Source organism: Lampetra fluviatilis, chromosome 28, assembly GCF_964198595.1.
Source record: "Lampetra fluviatilis chromosome 28, kcLamFluv1.1, whole genome shotgun sequence".
NCBI lineage: Eukaryota > Metazoa > Chordata > Hyperoartia > Petromyzontiformes > Petromyzontidae > Lampetra > Lampetra fluviatilis.
Window position 1 is genome coordinate 8,052,971 of NC_136302.1, and position 18,199 is coordinate 8,071,169.

Below are 18,199 nucleotides of genomic sequence, written 5' to 3' on the forward strand. Positions count from 1 at the left end.
ATTCCCGAAAGAGGGCCCTTCAGCGCACTTCAAATCAGCGCGCGTTACCTGTTGAATTATCCACGTTGATTTAAACAGCCCAATAAATGATGCACTCATCATGCTATGTCTCGTTCTCTATGCTCCCAATCTCTACTGTCCCTCTCTGTGCTTTCTCCGCCCTGCGCCCAGTCACGGTTTGGTTCCTTGCCCTTCACTGGAACACACTCCCCCCTCCTGCACTTAAAACAATCTTCTTCACTGACCTGCTTCCGTTCCTCCCCGAAAACATCCAAACTCTTTTCACTTATCCATCCTACTGCTACTCCCTGCCCCGGTACCCCAGCTATGACCAGGCCTACCCCAACCTCTACCCCAACCCTTATCACGACACCAATCACTTCCCCTATCACTACCCCAACCCCTATTACTACCCTAACCCCTACCACTATCCCAACCTTTCCTGAACCACTCCGATCTGTCCTCCTTAGTGTCACAATAACTACACGCCACCACTTTTAAGAAACCCGCTCTTTATCTTAACCACGAACATATTTCGTGCAATTGTATAATTATTCCAAAGCACCTTGGACCAGAGCGCTATATAAATCTATGTAAGATAAGAAATATGCTTGTGTGAGAGCGTGAACATAAACCACGGAGCCATCGCTTATGGCATCGTCTGCTGCCACCGTCTGGACTCCAGGCTCAAGTGCCTTCCGCTCATCGAAAGGCGCGCGACGAATCACAAATGACGACACAAGCATGAAGTGATAACGGGGAAAAAAGTGTTCACCAGTCAATTCGTAAACTGTGTCCAACTTAAAAAAATTTTGAAGGAACCACAGTGCCACTGAGCGTGATCTCCAACCATAAATGTGTGAAAAAACTCATTGCGAGCTGGTGCTGCGACTGCTGCTGCTGTTGTTGTTGTTGGGGATTAGCTGAAAAAATGTAATAACATTTTAGTCCACCATCCTATATGGGCTTTCTGGACCAATGATTTACAACGGCATATATTCACGCAGGCAAAACTTTGGACCAATTTCGACTTTCAAAGATACATCGGCAGACTCAGGGCCGCGAAACGAATGCCGCCAGCTCGCCAGATCTGCTGGCCGTGCCGTCTACCACAGAAGCTTCTTGTTTGACGGACTCCATCGACTGTCCTTTAGCATCTCAACAAATTATATTACAGAGCCAAGAAGAAGGAATTGCAAAGGTCAAGGCAGTAAGAAAAAAGATCCGTGAGATATATATATAAAATACAACTTTTAACATGTGGAAACCTTACTGCAGAGCACCATGTGGTTTCAAGGTGAATGTGTGCTATGATTGTCCTGTTATTTGCAGCACTGTGGGTAAGGTGGTGGGTGGTGAGTGGTGGGTGGTGAGTGGTGGGGTACCTGAGGTGCTGCAGGCACTTGATGGCGAAGGATCGTACGTAGCGGTCGGCGTGGTTCGAGTCCAGCAGCTCGAGTGCAGTGACTGGCAACAGCTTCGGCCAAATCTGCAGAAGCGCTTGCATCTGACGGGAACAATGACAGCACCTCTGATTAGCGCGGTTGGCTACGTACCGAGCGAAATAAGTTCGACATACATACATAGCGCTGCTTTAACGAGCTGCCCAAGACAAAGACTGCAGTACACAAATTGATGGACTCGTTGGCAGATGTGCCAGGGCCTTCGCCCACATTGCAATGTGTGCTGGTGTGCTTCCACGTGCTGGTGAGCTCAGTGAGTAAAGGAATAAAGCATTGCTTCCCCACCCATCGGCTCAAGACAAAGAAGTGTTCCTTCTGGCTGAATAACAGCAATGATGATGACAATCACAATGGAGGTAAAAGGTAAAGATGGAGCCACCGCTGGTGAATGTGCCCCTCTACTAGAGAGGGTATGTGGCCGACTCCTTCACGATGACCAGACATCTTGAAAGCAGTGAGAGTACCCACACTTTAAACCCACCACACGCAACCTGCCGATCGACTTACCGTGGGTGCACACATTCATACTGCTGGGTCGACAGAGATGGGTGGGTTTAACTAACTTGGCAGACCGAAGTGGCAACCTCGAAATTGCGAGTTCATCGTCTTCAAAAGCATTATATATTTTTTTATACCAGAAATGCCTCACTTTGCATGAAGGATAATTTTGAACAAAATTCCTACGTGGTTTGTTTGTCCAGTTCCTTTTAGACTATTACTCCACACGTCGAGGAGGAAATACAAAATTGCCGTAGAAAACCCACGCATAGCGTTGCGCATGGCGTTGTGTAACAAATCCAACCGCAGATGTGACAAAAACACGCTACGGGGTTGTCCTCCGCATGGTGCAACACCGGGCTGAAAGAGTTTCTGAAGGACGTTACTTTGTTTCATGACAAGGCTCCAGTCGCAACGTAACTGGAATGTAATCATGCTTCTATTGATTTACCGAAAAAGTTGTTTGTTTTGTCGCCGGTTCGCTTGTAACTCGAGAATCAAAGACAGTAGAAGGTGGATGAGCAATTCAGAGAAAATATGGGAGAGAAATAAAATCCACTTTCCAAAACAGCAGGCTTGTTCTTTTTTTAGTTGGCAAAACCTGACATTTAACAGCGATCGCCATCAGCTCATCAACCGTCGCCTTCGCTGCCATCTGTGAGTCGCAATCGATATTGAGCGAGTAACTTCAGAGAGTACACGGCAGTGCACGTTTGCACAAAATGAAGGGATAGGGGGTGGAGGACCGCATGCCCACTCATCATCCATCCTTCGTGGAAAATCGGCAAACAACTGCAGTGGTGAGGCCTGAGTTAATACCTCAGGTGGGCTTTGCATTGGTAGGATGGGGATGGTTTAGTTTGATTTGTATGTTTTTGAGTGATTTGTTTGCTTTTCCTGTACTTTGCATGACTATCGTGTTTTTGTATTGTTTGTTGTTGTAACATTCTTACCCGCCCCTCCTGGACATCTGTGAAAGAGAGCTTTACAACTCATCGGATTCGTGGGTCTTTCGGTAAAGTCACGTAGATAGGTTCAAAGAAAATAATCAAAAATAACAAAAAAAACTACGACGTTTCGATTGCAACGCAAGCGGTCGTCTCCTGACTTTACCGAAAGACCCAAGAATATGAATTCCTGCGGTCACGAAAGCTTTAAGTCAAGATTTAGCTCTTCGGATTCTTCCAGTATAAAAAACAAACATTCTGATTATGAACCAAGGCTAGCTAGCTGGGCGAGAAGAGATCGGACGTCATTAAAACCCAGGTGGATTCCTACGATTAATTCGCGAGATTTTGCTCTCACGTGCTGCCCGACATGCACACACGCGCACACGCACGCACCTGGGTCACGTCCTCGTGTTTGCCCCACTTGGTGGATAGCAGCAGCTTGGGCAGAATCTGCGGCACTTCGCGGCAGTCGAGCCGCAGGAACCACACCAAGTCTTTTTCGTGCTCAAAGAGCGGCGAGTTGGACTCGCGCTCCGAGATCTCGCGTAGCTGCTGCATGTGCGACTTGGAAGCCCGTCCCTGTTACGAAACGAGACGGGAGGGGGGGGGGCGGGGGTGAGGGGAGCGGGGGGTGGCGTCAGTCGGAGAGTTGGGCACCAAGAGACACGGTGATTTTTCCGTTGAGGAGGACGAAAACAGCCGAGCATATTTGAATAAAAAAATACATGCGCGCAGATCGAGTAATATGAACATTTTTTTTCCGTTACGCGTCGGATTTAAATATTCACTCTGAATCCGTTTGACACGTCTGCAACTTTTTTGTACAATGAGCAGTTTAAAAGTTATTTGTCCGAGTCAACACAACATCACAGGATATGTAGTCTCCAATACTGATTCATTTTTGCGCCGGATTTTCGATTTCTCCTCCAATGCAGTAGATTGTTGCCGTACTTAAATAAACGCAAACTTAAAAACAACTTTTATTTGAATAAACTGCACTTGTGTGAAAAAAATGTGTTGAATCACAAGCCTGGTAGCTGTCTGCCTCTGCTCTGCTAAACAGACTGGCGACAGCTCAACATTACAGTCTTAGAATCATGGAATTACTACCCCCACCCCTCCCCCCCCTGTATAATTTGCTAATAATTTTTTACAGAATTCCAAACATAATAATAAGGAATCAAAATCTTTATTCATCCTGGAGGAATCTGATGAGCCGTGAAGCTCTTTGTCACAGTTGTCCAGTAGGAGCAAGCTACAATGCATATGGCCCTTTGTCAATCCACTGCTGCAGGACGTCCTACAGACACTGTTATTTTATCACACTTGCCCACACGCTGGGCAATGCTGGTTGGTAACGTTTATACCCCGTCCTAAATTATGAATTTTCACACGCACGAGCCGATGCACGTATCACGAGCATTATAACCGAATTTAAACTTGACGAATCAATGTTATCATCGGTGCATGCCCAGCGACTGCCAAAGCAGCAAAAATGAAAAATGTTTTTCAGAAAAAAACTATAAACGGTAATTTGAAAAAAGGCCACGAGGCATCCCAGGCTTCAAGGTATAAAACCCAGTATTAAAACATGAAAAATAATGCTTGTGGCTCTTTATTTACAAACAAAGGCCCATCAGTAGTGCTGCAGACATCAGTGGTATTATTTCCAGCTTTGCTTCAATTCATCTTCAAAAATGCACAGCTCTCCCTCAAAGCATCTCAACTGACACAGTACCACCACAGCCAAGTGACTATGGTCCAAAAGAAACATTCTAAATGCCGCTTCTCACAAAGTGACACTTGTTGTCGAAGACATCGTGATTAAGCCATGAAAAATGGTGATGGAAATTACATTTGGCGGCTTGCTACGAAGGCGCATAATTTTCTAATTTCGTGCCCGTTTCCCCCAATGCTTCTACAAAAGCGTAAATTCCACTGTTGCAGCACACATTAAGTAATAGACACAGGCGGTCTGTGTTCACGATGAGCAAAGGAAACGATCTTCTTCCCGAATATATCTCCAAACCCCCCCCCCGCCCCCCTCTGATGTTTACTGAAATATCACAAGAATTTAAAACTATGGGGAAACATTCATCCATGCACCATGACCACACCAAGCGAAGCCAACATTTTGAGTAAAATAAAAATAGAAATAGTTATGTAATACGCTTAACGTCCCTTCAACTCTACACATTGCGGGCGTGTGTGTTAACCGATGGGGAGCGGTATCGTAGTGGTTAGTGCACTGCGCTACGAAAGCGACAACCCGAGTTTGATTCCTGCCCACGACCGATAACAATGGCGAATGTTTCAATCGTCCTGGGCCTCCTCGAGGTCGACTCAGCATTAAATGACGACCTGATGTGGTGTATACACATTAGTGAATGGGGAGACAAATGCAGCCGGGTGCGGTAATTGCCACTTAACCCCCTAATGTGCCATGCTGGCCTTCATAGGTGCTCGCCAACAGCACTTTCCCCAACAGTCTGTTAAGGCTATATGGAGGATCTTTGTGTTAGCAGAGGGTGCATGCACAATGCTTACCCCACTTCCACCATTCTTCATGTCAGTTGACTTGGCCACTTCAGCGGCCTTCTCAATAATCTGTGGTATGGTGAGAAAAGACAACACTTATTTGATTAGCAATACTTTGGAATTTCCTTACGGACAATTGCGATTGCAAAAGCCCAATTAATTGAGTAGAGGCTATCCAGGGAACTCCGATAAACCGAACACCAATCGTCTATGCTCCCATGAAGTTGGAATATCACTTGGTCTAAACCAGTATACTTTCTGAATTTGTGAAACTGCCTTGGAAGTGGTAAACAAGTAACAAACTCAATACATTCATGATGGTAAGTTGACACATCAACAATCATTTGTTTCTGCACTGCCCTCTGCTGACTGCCAAGCAGCACAGCCCACACTGCCCTCTGAAAACCAAGTGCACATGGTGGCTATCCATCCAAGGACTGTCCAGGCCTAAACCTGCTTAGTTTACAATATCTCCACGAGATCGGGCGTGCATCGTGAGTGACGACGTGGCTCAAGGCCTAGCCATGACATCGACAACCGTCGCACACCCATAAGAATCCACGACAACCGTATCCGCAAGCCTGCAAATGGATGTTTTTTTAATAATACGCACGTTTACCCAGTTAATCATTATTCTGGGAAAGCATCCGTAAATTGTATCCGCATGTCTTTACAATAACCAGCATGTGTATTTACTTGTAATCTGGCACCAAATCGGCCGTGTAAATCAGGGCATGGATTGCATTTGTCACCCGGGCTAACCCAGGTTGCGAAACGCGCTGGTGACAAATTCATAATCACGGCGCATCCCTCGCCTACAAGAGAAAAGTGATGCCCAAATCTTATGAAAATTAGTGGTTTAAGTGTCACCCAAGGGACTCGATTATTACCCCACACGTTACCTACATGATTCTTCGTTTTTTTTTACAATACTACTCCTCGCTCTGAAGACTCAACGATTGTACAGAGGATTTAGACATTTCTAAACCAAAGATTATCAAGGTGAAAAAGTTTGATCAGTTTTGATGACCTCGGTCCAAGGCCGTCAGTTGTACATAGCTCATCATCAACACCATGGCTTTCTGGTTCCTTCCAGTCAGAACGGGCCCCAACTTGACTTCTCTACAGCACCATTTACATCAGCGAGCAACGTCAACAACAGACCGGACCAGCGACGGGCAAATTTAATTTCTTAAAATGTACACGTGTACGCATCGCCACCTTCTCAAACGGTGGGTAGTAGACGGGGCCTTTGCTGTACTCCGAGAAGGCAATGTGCAGAGCGGCGGCGCTGTCCGTGTTGGGGTTGGTGTGCACAGTGCCCATGGGGTTCAGCATCTCCTCGTCCATGTCATCTGCACCATGAGCAGGCGGACGTGGTTAAGACCCGCCACCCGCGCAGGCAATGTTCATTTTTCGATTTAAAGCTTTCGTGACTGCAGGGATTCATCTTCTTGGTTCTTTCGGTAAAGTCACGTAGAAGGGAAATAATAAAATAATAAAAAATAAAACATAATAAAATAATTCTCACGACGTTTCGGCCACAACGCAAGCAGCCGTCCTCAGACCTGTTCTTCACCTGAGGACAGCTGCTTGCGTTGTGGCCGAAACGTCGTGAGAATTGTATTTTATTATGTTGAATTTTTTTATTATTGTATTATTTCCCTTCTACGTGACTTTACCGAAAGAACCAAGAAGGGGCAACGTTCATTGTTACCAGGAATCTAGAAATCGCCTGCGCAAGATGTACCATGCCCTATGTCGATCGTACGAATGCATGAAGGACCACACCGCCCCCCCCCCCCCATGCAGTGTCTGTCATGGGTGTGTTTTGACCATCTTTCATCGCGCCGGTCGGCGGGGGATGGTGAAATGAGGTTGCGTAGCACCGGTTGTTAGCCGTGGCTGGAAATTTAACTCAAGACTACCGGTTTCATAGTGAAGTGTGCTAACCACTGCGCCACTTCTTAACTCCCCATTTAAGAAGAACCCAATAAGTTATTAGTGTGATGAAAAAATCTAAACTTTGTCCAGATCTTGCATATCTAATTTCATAGCACACATTGTTACTGAGGCTGTCTCATCTATAAATTCGCAATCAATATTCCCATTTCAAGCATACACCTGATATTAATAACCATAGTTTTAGCTTTCTCCCACGTTTTAAAACAGTGACCACTCACTTACCTATTGCACGTGAATGATTATGCTAAATTGTACATTCACTCGGCAATGATCTTCTTTACATTTTTTTTTTTATAGAAAAACGAATTCTAGTGTCTGCATGTATGTACATCCAATTATCTCTTTCTCGCCTCAATATTATAACTTCCACTTAATCACAGAAAACAATGAATGGCATGTAGAAACACTCACAGATTTCCTAAAAACATCTTGATATATAGAGGACATCAGAGCCTGGGTAATTGTTGACACCAGCTCACCGTCTAGGCTACCTTTCAGCTCAGCTCGTCCATGGTTCATCAGCGATTGTAAGATGCAAATTGCATGAACGATGCTGCATAAAACTAAACATTATCGTGCTATTAGATTTTCCATACGATTGTGAAGGAAATACAATGTGAAAGAGCAACAACATTCATGTTGCGTTCACAACTCTCACTCCACAAGGTGGCAGTGTCCCCGTCTTTTGTGTCCACTGCACTGTTTAGCGAGGTCATTTGTTTTCAAGGTCAAACACGGATCTAATGCGAGCAGGCTGTGCACAGAATTAAAAACAACGCTGCTTCAAATTAAAATCACACTTAGACTTGCCACACCATGAACACAAATCGGAATAAAGCGCCGGCAATTGACACTCTGTAAACAGTTACACAAGCTAACTCGATTATCGTGATGACAATTTCATGACGGGAAGGAAACAAAGCAATAAAAGGAAATAAAACTGAGCTATATACTGCCTCCAAAAATCCAGTGAACAAAACTGCCCTCTCAAAACTACACAATTCCTCACTACAAAACTTATAAACTAACTGTAACATAGTCTGGCGCTCAAACACATCCAATATTCCTTTATTGCGAAACATTTTGGTATGTGGCTTAAAAATATATATTGGTTTTTAAGAGGCACTAAGACTGGACATGGTCACGTAACTCGACAGCAGTTGAGTCACATGGCGCAAATATCCAAATCTGGTTCCAGCACCTGCTCATATTCCAATGCCCTCTTCGGCGGTGGCAACATAGCTCCCAGTGGAAACCACTGCCTGCCAAGCGAGCGCTTACTCTTCCTTGACAGCGTTCATCAGGAAAATCCTACGTACATGTCCACGTACATATCTACGCGATGTCTGCTCGCTACAGCAACTGTAACATATTGCATCCTCCAGTGAACCTTCACTCATTCTCCTCTGTCGACCCCATCATCAAGAACCCCCTTCCCCCAGCGATCAGTGTTGTCGACTCCCTGTCTTTGTTCAATTTCAGCCTCAAGACTTTCCATTCTAGCGCTATGATGGACTGCCTACAACGGACTACCTCCACAAAATATATATACACACACCGTTTGTGTGCAGCATATTGAGACGCGGTCACATTTTGACGCTCTGTATGTCGGGATTGTATCGTATTGGCAACTTCACTCATTGTTTTATCTTATAAAGGAAAATGCGTTCAAATGCCACACTGCAGGACCCTGCAATTCCCTCCCAACTTCACTTTTCCCAAAAGCTCTTATAATAACCTTGATAAATTCAAAAACGTGCTTTCCAGTACAACTTTGAAAGTGCCTTTTATCGTAGGCCTGTGCTCAGCAACTGTGTTTGAATAAAACAAAGGCATTTCTCGGTGTGATTTGTGGCGCCTCTGGATTGACTCTCAGCGTCACCAAACCCTGGGGAATCCAGGGCAGACATTTCACAAGCGCAATGAGGATAATTCTGAACTGTCACGAGGTTTTGTTGGCGTTAAGCCCACAGCACGAGGTATTGCGCTTGCTAAACATGTGGAAATGCATAATACACGTTTTTTGGGTTAGATCGCGAAAATATAAATGTGTCGTTAAACCCGCCACCACCCGGCACATGCCAATTCGTTACCAGTACAACGCACCGGTGTGTCAGAGAGCAAATCCACAACATTTACAATCTGAGTACGATGTTTCGCGAGTTATTACAACAAGCGTCGTCAGGAGGACAGACAGATTTGATGTGGAAATGGCTCTTAGCGGCGAGCCAAGCATGCCGACTTGCTGGCACCAACCTGGAAAGGATGACCATGTATGGAGCACGGCCTCCCCGGCCCTGAGCTGGTCTTTGTAGTCAAATACCATCGCATTCACCCAGGCAATGGGGAGGTCCTGTAGTGGAAAAAAACAAATTCAGACGTCAAGCAGTTGAGTCACCGGGGTCTCAGTGTACACAGCTTTTTGCAGATCAATGATGTGTCTAGTGTAAATTGACTTGCACCGTGCGAAGCAACAGCAACGGTGCTGTGGATTTGCAGGGCAACAAACAGAACATTAGAAAATATCCGAGGTGTCCTTCATAAAACAAAAGAGATTTCTGATCTCAATCGGCGCTTAACTGGTTATGCAGCTCAGCTACGTATTGGGGTCCCAATTGGCTCTTAATAAAAATAACTATAATGCATAATCCCCCTCTGGATGAAGGACTTCTCATGCCATATGAGGTCATAAGGGATATTAGCCATCACTTCACCACACTGGCCAGTGTGAGTTGATGGTGCAGAGCATAGATGTCGGAGCATAGTACAGCACAACGGATCTTGCTGCACTACACTATAATACGTAGGACTTCACGAACAATATTATCCATAACAAAGGTTTTTTTCGGTTAGATCATGTAAGTATGAACGTGTTATTAAGCCCGTGTGCTGAAGTAGTAACTAACTGGCACATTTTGATTACGTGACAAACCTTACTAATTGTCTGTCGGGTTTAACGACCTACGTATACTTACGCGCATTAACCCAAAGGAAACCTTTATTAAGCCCTTCCCTATTCTGCCCACAACATAGCCCCCAGCAGCCGATAGCTATTCTCATACTGTGGCTGTCACCCATCCAAGCACGATCGAGGCTCAACCTTGCTTCGGTTCCAAGATGTTATCTGGCACCTCGATGGTTAGATGTTATCTCTGATCGCCTGGTATACAGGAGGTCGTGGGTTTGTATTCGACGCTGACGCCTGCTGAAAATGAGAAGTTTGCATGTTCTTCCCGTGGTTGCGTGGATTTTTCTCTCGGTCCTCTGGTTTTTCCCTCCAAATTTAGAAACATGCGTTGAGGGTATTTGGCTGATATCGATTTCCACGTGATAAGCCACTTTGTTGGGCTATCGTTTGTGAGCCAGGTCGCTTCTTAAAAAGAGCTACGTAGATCAGTAGGCCTTACCCAGTTAAAAAAAAGAGATCGGTCAAGACTGGGGAAATTCCCTGGTCGCGGGCAGCTTGCCCGTTATGTCAGGGCAAACGGCAGGCACGCGTGAGCACGTGCCCCCTTCCGAACGCCCCCACACCACGCCCTCGCTCACCGAGCGACGAGCACGCTTGCCGACGCTGCTCTTGCCCATCGTCTTGTCGGGTTTGATGGCCTTGCCGCGCCGGCCGCTCTTGCCCTCGAACTCGGCGTAGAGCACGAGGCAGAGGCGCGCCGTGCGTGGGAGGTCGCCCGTCAGCACGTCGAACTCGAGCCGCTCGTTCCACGTGAGGTCGGCGCTCGCCGGCACTTCGGAGCTCGTCACCGTCTTACTCAGCAGCTCGGAGCCGTGGAAGAGGCCGGCTTTCACCACCAGCTACGACGGTCGAGAGAGTTTGTGGAATTTGTGCGTGTGTGCGCCGTGTGTGTGTTTGCGACATGCGAGGTTGTGCGTGTGTGCGTTTGTTCGGCGTGTGGAGTGTTTTTGAGTGTGCGTGCAAATTATTGTGCAGTAGCGGTGTCAAATGGTTTGTTTTGTTCATTTGTACGTGTGTGCATGCGTGGTTAAGTGCGATTGCAAAATGCATGTATGCATGCGTGTACACGTGTGCGTTTGTTTGGTGTGCAACGTGTTTTTCAGCCAGCCAGTGTGTGTGTGCGTGTGTTTATTGTGAAGCGGCGTGTGAAATGTTTTGTTTTGTGTGCGCGTGTGCCCAAGTGTGCAGTGGAAGATTGTGTGAACAGGCGTAAAAAAGAGATTACGTGTCTGCCGAGTACCTCTACCTAGCTGCCAACTGAGCCTCAGGTGCTTCAGGTTCAAGTCCCATTACTCCATAAATATTTACTCATGAGTCACACCCCTCCTGGATAATAGCACTCGAAGCCCAGTGAAGCTCTCACTGCTCTTAGTTGAAAACAAGACCTAAACGTTATCGTATAGGCTTACACCTTTCAACAGGACAATGAAAGGATCGAATGATAAACAGTGACATGGATGATGGTAACGCTCAAATCGCTCGATTACATTTAATTCGCATGCACAAAAGCGTGATGGGTATCAATTCAATGTTTCGTTTAATACCGAGTGCTATACGCACCAGGAGGAAAAGTTGATTGCCACTAGGATTGTTTGCAACACTTGCCAGGAACGTCTTGTGTTAATTTAGACATGTGACTGGCCGTTTCTACTGCCAACAGCAAAAGAAAAGTAATGGAGATTTAAGCGATTAGAGAAATTGGCACACTCATGCTGGCCAATGTATTATGTTTTCTGATAATGTTCAACAGTGTTACGCTCCAATGCACATGATACTTGACAAGGGCTCTTGCTGTGAACATGACCAAATGGAGAGAGAAAAAAATACAAAAAACCAGGCAGATGAGGATGAGATTCAAAGCACCGAGAGATTCAAGTTTAAATTGTATTATGCTTAACCAGGTGAGAACTCAAGAGGCCAGAGGATAAAATTAATTTTCAAGAGTGACCTGGGTTACCAGAAAATACAAAAGAGAAACAAAATAAAGGATAAAAAGAACAGCTGGATTGTTTGTGTCGATGGTAGCAAGCGCCTGCGATGGAAAAACGGTGTTTGTTTGCGATGGCAATAACTCGTTTAGGATGGCCATGGACATGGGGCACGTACAATTCACAAGCCGCTTGTGAGCACGCCGACTTACCGCTTCAACTGCTCAGGCGGACGAATGAAAGGCAACGAGCAACATCAAAGTTAGCAGGGCATTCCAAAACGTGAATCACTAATTGGTCTCTGGATATCCAGTACGCCACATACGTGTCGCTTACAATAGCTATCGCAATGCGACTTCAGCGGGGTACTGTTGCATAACTATAATTTGTACAATATGAATATATTTTAATGACTTGCAATTTCAATCAGATCTGTAAACGATGATAAAAAAGAACCTATCATAAAGGAAAATAGTGCAGGCTGGAAAGCCATAAGTTTCAAACAACACGCAAATGTGTAAAAAGCACTCGGCCTTTGTGTTTCCTGAAAGAGAACCACAATGCACTTCTTCAGGAAATGGTGATGGTTTTTGCATTATGCACAAAGGTCGAGTGCTTTTTACACATTTGCGTGTTGTTTGAAACTTACGAATTTGGAATTTACCGAATCCACCTGGACTCTAACATCGCCGGTAACCTCTCGTAGATGAGGCTGACCGGGCTTTCCATCATTTGCCTTGTCCATGGGTCCAAAGATGGCTGATGAGTCTGATCCGGGACCGAGAAGACTCTGGTGCAGCTCGGGCACACATTTCCGAGAGGGATGGAGGCTTTTCTCTAATATGACAAAAACTTTCTCTTAATTCGTGGCTTTTAAAGGTGACATGCAGGCTGCGACTATCAAAGATAAGGCCCCCCCCCCCAGCCGCTGTTGCCAGGGGGGGGCACAGAATTCTCCGTGATTGAGCGGGACGTTTCAACTCCTCCGGTGGGTTTTGGAAGTGGGTGCGACGTGAAACGAGTGAAACCGGTGCAGGGTGGGGATTGGGGTACGGTACCTTCATGGCTTCGTCAGTGTTCACCTTGCTGGCCTTCACCAGGGTGATCTGGTATGGTGCCGTGATGGACCACAGCAAGTCTCCCGCTTGCTGGGGAGAGGAACCAAGAAGAAACTCAGAATCCAAATGACAAATTCTATACGAGCCCCTCTCTGGTCTGTGCACCTGATAGCCTCACAGTGATGACATTACCATTACTGTAAAACCTTGCATTGCGAGCATAATTCGTTCCGGAAACGTGTTTGTAATCCAAAGCACTCGTATATCAGGTGTGATCACGTGACGCTCGGCAGACAAAGCGTACACGTACTACTCGTATTGCAAGACCTCGCTCGTTCATCAAATTCATATTTATTTAAAAAATTTGCTCGTCTTGCAAAACACTCGCAGACCAAGTTGCTCGCAATCCGAGGTTTTACTGTACTCTATTTAAGACCAAAACAGGAAGACTTCACAATTATGGTAAATTGCATGATGAAACGGGTTGTAATCACCAGTGAAACGTGGTACTCCAATTGTAAATGTTGTGAGTTTACTCTCCAGCACGTTTCGCTTTCGTGACAAATTTTACTAACTGGTTGTGTCGGGTGGTGGTGGGGTAACGACACATTCATGTTTACGCGATCTAACCCATAAAACCTTTATAATGAAAAATATTGGGTCGCGAAAGCCTCCGTGTTATACGGGCAAATCATTTCCAAAACCAACACAGGTCTCCGAAACGGTGAGCCATGAACTGTGCTCGATCAAACCGGAGCTTCACTGCGTACATGTACAGCCCTTTTGACAATCTGCTGCCCATGCCATGTGGGTCATGGGTGGGGAATAATTGACCATACTTCGCCACACTGGACATTGCAAGTCGGTGACAGCAGGGATCGGAGCTGTGAGAGAACAGGAATACAGGAGAAACAAAAAATGTCCCCCGCACTGCACTTTGCTGCCCACAATGCCATCTGTTAAGCACAGTGGTTACGCGTGCAAGGACTGTCCACCAACCTCATATCTGCAAAGCTTCCAGGGCATAAACAAGATTGGGCACATTCCGGGTGATGTCGTCATAGTCCGAGTTTGATCAAACCCTCATAAATACCAAGACATAAATGCTAAAAGAGGCCAGGTCCCATCTAAGCTACTGAAAAAACTGTTCATAAGCACAAACTAGCTGCTATTAATCAAGTTATCGTGGATTATTACCAGGCATGTAATGATCTATCAATTAAAATCGACTCTTACAGTGGCGGTCAGTCAAAGTGAATGTCCTGAGCGAGTGATGGAAATTCCATATTTCTATGGCTGGGGGCAACTCTTTAGAGGACAACTACTGCTGACTTCCCTGCTAAGTTAAACTAATTTTATCAACCCTGGAGGAATGATGGGGGCGAGTCAACCCCCAACCAGGATTTGAACTCACACAACCTTCTTTCTGGTTATGAGCGGCTCTCGTTCTACAGCCAAGCCACCCGGTCAGATACACTGACAATGAATGTAGAGATGTAACATTAAACAATCGATTACTTTACGATTCCCATAAGTTCCATGTAATTGGTTCCCTCACAAAATGTAGCCACTAGAGGTGCTATATTCTCTTAAGAATCATTTGTTTTAAGGTGCACGTGGCTAAAATGTTTCCTAATTTTATAGTATTCTTTTAACTTTATTTTCCGTGTCCATTGCCATCATTGTACCCAAATCCTATCATTCTTTATATCCTGTAAAGCGTTTGGATATGCGGCTGCATGTAGACACCCTATAAAATGTCAATAATATTGAATTCATTACAATAAAAATGCATTGCTTCTTGAAACAAACCATGACCTCAGATGACAACAATTCATTGAATCGCAAGAGGAGCGGACCATGCAATGCCTAATTAATACAGCACCCTTGATAGAGTTGAAAATCTAAACGACCCAATGCTTAGAGAGTCGAAAGACTTCACCAGTCACCGTATCGTATCAAAGCTAATCGCAAAACACTAAGTTTCAACACCTCCGATAACCACCAGCTTTTCAAATCCATTACTTAATAGACATGTGTGGTCCACATGTGAAGTAATATGATTTGCTCATGGCCTCATTGGTGGCTCGTGATAGCTGACGTCTTAACGCAGCTTCTTAAATGGATTATGACCGCACATGTTGAAAGCAGAAGGGATGATGTGGATCTTAAGCCTGCTGACCATATGGTGTGGTATATACTTTAAGGCCAAAGTTAACTTTACAAACTTTGAGCTTATATGAGAAAGCAGCCCTTTCAACTGGCATCTAACACAAATGTCGTTCACAAGTCTAAATGAGTCACCTTTTTTAGTGCTCGTTGAACAGAAAGCGGGTGATTTATAACGTACTGTTACTTTGGCATGCAACAAGGCCAACATTTTTATTTATAAAGCTTGGCGTCTGCCGATGTACCACGCACCGTATTTAACCATCTACCCATTCATATTTCTTCCCTTTTATACATGCATAAAACAAACCATGTTGCTCGGTGGCTGATCGAGTGGGCTCACCAAGCAGAAGGTCCCATGGGGAGTTCACATCCTGATTGCAAAGTGACCGAGTCGATCATCCCTTCAGGGTCAATAAAGTTAGTACCACTTCGTGGAGAAGTCAACAGTGGTTGTGCTATGGAGAAGCTTGGCCACACAACTGGAATGTGGAAATTCTACCACTAGCTCAGGGCACAACAAAACAGGAGCTGAGCACTGCTTCAATGCTCACTGCTCATCTGAATAATAAATAATTATCATAAAACAACAAAAAATGCCCTAAAGAAACAAAGAAAAGCAAAGAATGTAAGCTGTGTTTCCTCTAAAACAGTAAGCTGAGCCTCCCAGAGATGTCACCACACTTTGGAATGTGCAGACGTGTCTGTCTAAGAGGTGGCTGTTTGACTGTCAGTGAGCCTGATAGAGCACAGAGGAGTTCCCAGAAACTAAGTGACCCAAGCAGGAAGTAGAACACACTCCACACTCACACCTGCAAGATGTTTTAGTTTTAACCTGGGTACGTAAGATTTATAACCCTCCATAGATATATTCATATATATATACCAAGTGAAGTTTTTGACACACCAATCACTTCGAATGTTCGTTTATGTTAGTAATTTAAACGAGGTATGGGTCAGTTCGTGGTGGAACCATGTACCAATTCGTGGTATAATATAGATTACGAAGCTGATGATGCATCAATCAAACGACACGTGTAAAAATCAATGTTCTTGCATATTCTTTGGTTCTTTCGGTAAAGTCACATAGGTGAAAAAATAAAATAAAAACAAATACATTTTAAATAAATATAGAAATTTCACCTACGTGACTTTACCGAAATAACTAAAGAATATGGATCCTTGCAGTCACGAAAAATTGAGAATGTTCTTATATTTGTCTCATGTAAACGGCTTTTGCCAATATTACATCAGCCACTGCAGGCGCTGTCATTCACTGAAACGTTTTAACGAAATTATTCTGCAGTCGATTCGCGACCCTCCACTGAATCATCGCAGTGTGAATTTCGTTCACCCACAGTTAGAATTAAACAAGCGAATGTGCAAGGCTCCGCAGTCTCTCTCATTCTAAAATGCCCATGACAAAGCTAATATACTAGCATGTTTTCAATATGTATACGATGAACACGTAAAAATGTATTCCCAAACACTCATCTATATTTAATGGCCAAGCAAAACAGCCAGGAACAAGACGAATAACCAGATAATCGATCAGATGGTCGAAGCCGACACCAATTATAGGCGATACTTTTAAGGCCAAACCATTCATGTTCGATAGCCAAACGCTCATTTAGTTTGCATCATTATCAATATACGATGGATGCCGCCATCTTATTTTGAATATGGACAGTGGCGTTTAACAACAGGCAGCTTATAATGTAAAGATGCCGAGGATAATGCCACAACACGAATAAGTTATTTTATTTCTTTGCACAGTTTTGTTTTTACATGTAAATATATTCAAACGGTGCTCGGCATGAAATGAAAAATAAAATAAAATTTCAATCCTCAGCGAGCAGTGATGAATGTCAGTGAATGCCACAACACGAATAAGTTATTTTATTTCTTTGCACAGTTTTGTTTTTACATGTAAATATATTCAAACGGTGCTCGGCATGAAATGAAAAATAAAATAAAATTTCAATCCTCAGCGAGCAGTGACGAATGTCAGTGAATGGCCATGGGAAATTAATACCAAGAACTACTTCCTTCTTAACGTCACTTCATTAGGCTTCTAACCCACATGAGATATAACACATTTTACATACCCAGCAAACACCGTACAGTGTTTGTAGCATGGAAACTAAACAAATATAATTATCAAGAATGCAAGCGCTGGAATATGCCAAATTAAGCGACAAAGCATGGATTTCTACATACGTTCATTGGCGATTAGGTTGAGATCACAAACCCTCGAGAAACCGGTTTAATCACAGTCGGCTGCTTGGATTCCATCCCGGGAGTCTCAACGGTGCCGGTTAAATGCTCCAAAAGTATTAACCACCACTCCCCAGTCCATCTACCCCGACCGCCTACCAATTTGGTGCTCTTGTGCCGCTCATGCTGATGCTGATGCTGCCGCTGATTACGAAAACGAAGTTGTTTATGGGCCAAAGGGCAGCCCTTTCTCGCCGCCCCCAACCCTCCCAATGTACCGAACTCACCTTGTTTTTCACAGGCAGCGAGGGTGGCTTGGAGGCTGAGCGAGCTCTGCTCACGACCTCCATGTTTGTTTCGGCCTGGAAGAGTTTGACGATTGTGGAGCTGTGCACCATGGTGAGGCTTGGGTTGGTCTCGGCGTAGATACAGTTGCGGATGTACT

General features: G+C 44.8%; 1 protein-coding gene across 1 annotated transcript in view; it reads right to left on the reverse strand.

The window, feature by feature from the left end:
* LOC144942740 (phosphatidylinositol 4,5-bisphosphate 3-kinase catalytic subunit delta isoform-like) overlaps positions 1–18,199 on the reverse strand; it is a 72,096-nt gene that overhangs the window by 17,762 nt on the left and 36,135 nt on the right. Inside the window, exons 6-13 of the mRNA XM_078869614.1 lie at positions 18,042–18,197; positions 13,369–13,458; positions 10,961–11,221; positions 9,671–9,767; positions 6,671–6,804; positions 5,459–5,518; positions 3,305–3,490; positions 1,386–1,507 (exon numbers count right to left, since the gene is read on the reverse strand). Of these exons, the coding sequence (XP_078725740.1) occupies positions 1,386–1,507; positions 3,305–3,490; positions 5,459–5,518; positions 6,671–6,804; positions 9,671–9,767; positions 10,961–11,221; positions 13,369–13,458; positions 18,042–18,197 (1,106 nt within the window). The remainder of the gene's footprint in view (positions 1–1,385; positions 1,508–3,304; positions 3,491–5,458; positions 5,519–6,670; positions 6,805–9,670; positions 9,768–10,960; positions 11,222–13,368; positions 13,459–18,041; positions 18,198–18,199) is intronic.